Source organism: Sinocyclocheilus rhinocerous, unplaced genomic scaffold, assembly GCF_001515625.1.
Source record: "Sinocyclocheilus rhinocerous isolate Xijiao unplaced genomic scaffold, SAMN03320098_v1.1 scaffold342, whole genome shotgun sequence".
In the NCBI taxonomy this organism is placed as follows: domain Eukaryota; kingdom Metazoa; phylum Chordata; class Actinopteri; order Cypriniformes; family Cyprinidae; genus Sinocyclocheilus; species Sinocyclocheilus rhinocerous.
Genome location: NW_015624546.1, coordinates 175,814 through 179,072, shown reverse-complemented (window position 1 = coordinate 179,072; position 3,259 = coordinate 175,814). Strand labels below are relative to the sequence as shown.

General features: G+C 33.8%; 1 protein-coding gene across 1 annotated transcript in view; it reads right to left on the bottom strand.

The window, feature by feature from the left end:
• cfap70 (cilia and flagella associated protein 70) overlaps window positions 1-3,259 on the bottom strand; it is a 24,975-nt gene that overhangs the window by 15,459 nt on the left and 6,257 nt on the right. Inside the window, exons 9-10 of the mRNA XM_016555070.1 lie at window positions 2,589-2,723; window positions 1,134-1,283 (exon numbers count right to left, since the gene is read on the bottom strand). Coding sequence (XP_016410556.1) covers window positions 1,134-1,283; window positions 2,589-2,723 — 285 coding nt within the window. The remainder of the gene's footprint in view (window positions 1-1,133; window positions 1,284-2,588; window positions 2,724-3,259) is intronic.

Genomic DNA, 3,259 nt, shown 5'->3' with positions numbered 1-3,259 from the left:
TGTATTACACGAACACGATTATATATATATATATATATATATATATATATGCTGCTCTTTTTAACTTTCTATTCATCAATGAGTCCTGAAAAAAGTAGGCCTACCACAAAAATATGAAACAGCACAACTGTTTTCAACACTGCAACATTGATAATAATAATAATAATAAAATAAATGTTTGATCTTTGATCACAGAAATAAATTACATTTTAAAACAAATAGAAAAAAAGTTATTTTACAGTTACAGTATTTTTTATTTATTTTTTAAATATTTTTTTTATTTGATTAAATAAAATACTTAAAAACAATCTAACAATCTAAAAAAAAAACCTAATCCAAACATTCTGAGATTTATTTACTATCAATTGTTCAGTCTAGACAGCAATTAGAATACATAGTCTAATTAGAGTAAATGGACAATATAAAAAATATTTTTTAATTTCAGTGTTTCAAACAGTGATCAGTTTTGCCAACATGAGTCAGAGATCTCAATATAAACTTTTTCATCAAAGTCTCTCAAGATCAAATAATCGATGTTAATTTTATATCTCTAAACTCATACTGGTGTCTCACTTGTTACTCCACTGACACACATCTGAGCGTCTCTTCTGGGACTATGATAAAGGTGTGTGTGTTTGTGTGTGTTGACTGAGCGGCTGTTATTTGTCTCAGTTGGTGGAGCGGCTGTGTGTTCCTCACCTCTCTCCGTCTGCTGTGGAGCCACGGGGCGTCAGAGAGGAGCAGATGAGCAAAGGAGATGATTCACCCAGCAATCTGCTGCTATTACAGCTAATTGGTTTGGGAAGTGTCTCTCAGCCACAGATCCGGATTTAATTAGGGGGGATATCGAAAACGAGCCCCATTGCAGCACGGAAAGGGGAAGAGATGGCATCTGCTCCAAATGATCTTAACCCATGAACTCTATCAGGTCTCATTTGAGTAAAAACGTATGCTTTTGTGTGCATATATGTAGATATTGGTATTAAAAAAAGTAAGAAAATAATTATCTGCAGTGAATGATACTAAAATAACACTGGTTCTCAGTAGGTACCATCTCCAAATACGTATTAACACTAAAGAAGAAGTAATTAGGATATTAACAAGATCTGACTTGTGATTTTTTTTTTTTGTACCTTTTTGGAAACATCGTTGTTTCCTCTTTGGTTCTCCATGGTTTTACTCTGAAAAGCCTTTAAGGAGTTGACGGAGGAATTGGCTCGATTTCGGCTCAGTGCTGCCGGTGTTCTGCTCAACTCCTTCAAAACACTGTAGGTCCTCTGAGTCTGGAACAGCACAGAAGATAAGATTCACTGTCAAACAATCAGTCTCAAGATAGAATGTATGTTTTTGTTACTGTATCATTGAATGGGCCATTTAAAAATATTGATTATAAAACGGATCGTTCCGGTCCTTGATTCTGATTGGTTGAGTCACATTCGAAGCTGTTGTAAATTACTCTACAAACATACACCTTTGTCTGTTGCTCGGCAACCACTTTGTTGCAACCACAGCTGTTTCTGAGGAACTACATTGTTTGGTGGAAGAATACTGTTTTTATTAATATCATTACACTTTATTTGCTCTGTTTTATTTTGTGAAACCGTACTACGTATATGGAATAACCGTTTTATAAAAGCAGTAAGTCCCGTGAAGCCGTGGTTTACAGTGCATTTATAACAGCTAAGGGGCGTTAAATTCACTGTAAACCACGGCTTCTTGGGGCTTATTGCTTTATCAAAGTACTATTCATTTTTTATGGTGTCAAACTAGTCAAGTCACATTTGCAGTATTTATATACACAATACTGATGGTTTCAAAGCAGCTTCACATTAATAAACAAGAAAATCACAGTGTTATTAATACAAAATCTATTATGAAACGAAATTACATTTCAGCTGTAAAGCAGCTCTACAGAAGTCAATAGTGTCATTATTCAGCTCAATTCAGGTCAATAACCACATCAAGTGTTGCAAAGTAAGTGCCATTATCCAGCTCAGTTTAGTTCAAATCTTGTTTCCATCCAATAGTGTCAGTGCAGTTAAATCGGTAATGTTATTGATTGAATATTAATTGTCTTTTAAACCCCAACTGAGCAAGACAGAGGCAACAATGGCAAGAAGCCAAATTTAAAATTAATTTAATTTTATCAGACTTAAAATGATACTGGAGACATTAGCTTCAAATGATTTTCTTAATCAATACTATTTTTATCTTATTTTCCAGTACGAATATCTAAACATTATTAAATCAAGGTACATTTACTTGAGATGTTGCGAAGTAAAATTACTTAGCATATTATGCATCTTTCTTTTAAAAATGTGAGCGTTTAAAGTTATTTTTAAAGGTAAATTGAATTAAAGTTATTTTTCTAACCCTGTGAGCAGATATTTTTCTTGTTTTAAACACAAACTTAATTTTCATTTTTTAAAACAAGACTTAATATCTTGAGTCATTTTATATAATAAAATATTTTTCTGCATTGATCTGAAAGTGTCAGTTTAATTCAGTGGTGTCAGACCGTTCTGTCATCTCTGATCTTCATTTGAAGCATGATCCATTTCATGTGGATGTGACTCATATTCACTCACCTTATTCAGCAGATCAGACTCATAAAAGGGGTAGATTCGGTACACCCCGTGTATACGCTGCACTCCAGGGTACAACAACGGCACCAGATCCATGTAAACCACTCCGTGGAATGAGATCTGTACCTCATCCTCCCCCTGCAACACACAAAAGCAATATTTGTGGTTTATCAATAGGCAAGCACAATAATGGAATCTAAATTAATTGCTGTCTTGTTTTGGGTTTTGAGTGCCATCTTAACAGAATAGTTCACCCAAAAATTAACATTTGCTGAGAATTTACTCACTCTCAGGCCATTCAAGCTGCAGATGAATTTAATCAGATTTGGAGAAATGTAGCATTACATCACTTGCTCACCAATGGATCCTCTGCAGTGAATGGGTGCTGTCAGAATGAGAGTCCAAACAGCTGATAGAAGTAACAAAGAGTACAAAACAAGGGCATAGTTTTGGTTTGAACATTGGGGGTGTGAACTGTTTTAGTAGAGTCCCGGGTCATGCTCACTCATAAGGTTTATTTATTTGATTGTTTGCTTATATATTTATTTTTGTAAAATGGTCTTTTGTGCTATAATCTATGCAAAGTTTGTTGATAACATAACTGCAATAAAGTTACATCATAGTTAACAATTACTTGTTTACATAGGAGATATATAAATATATATATATATATA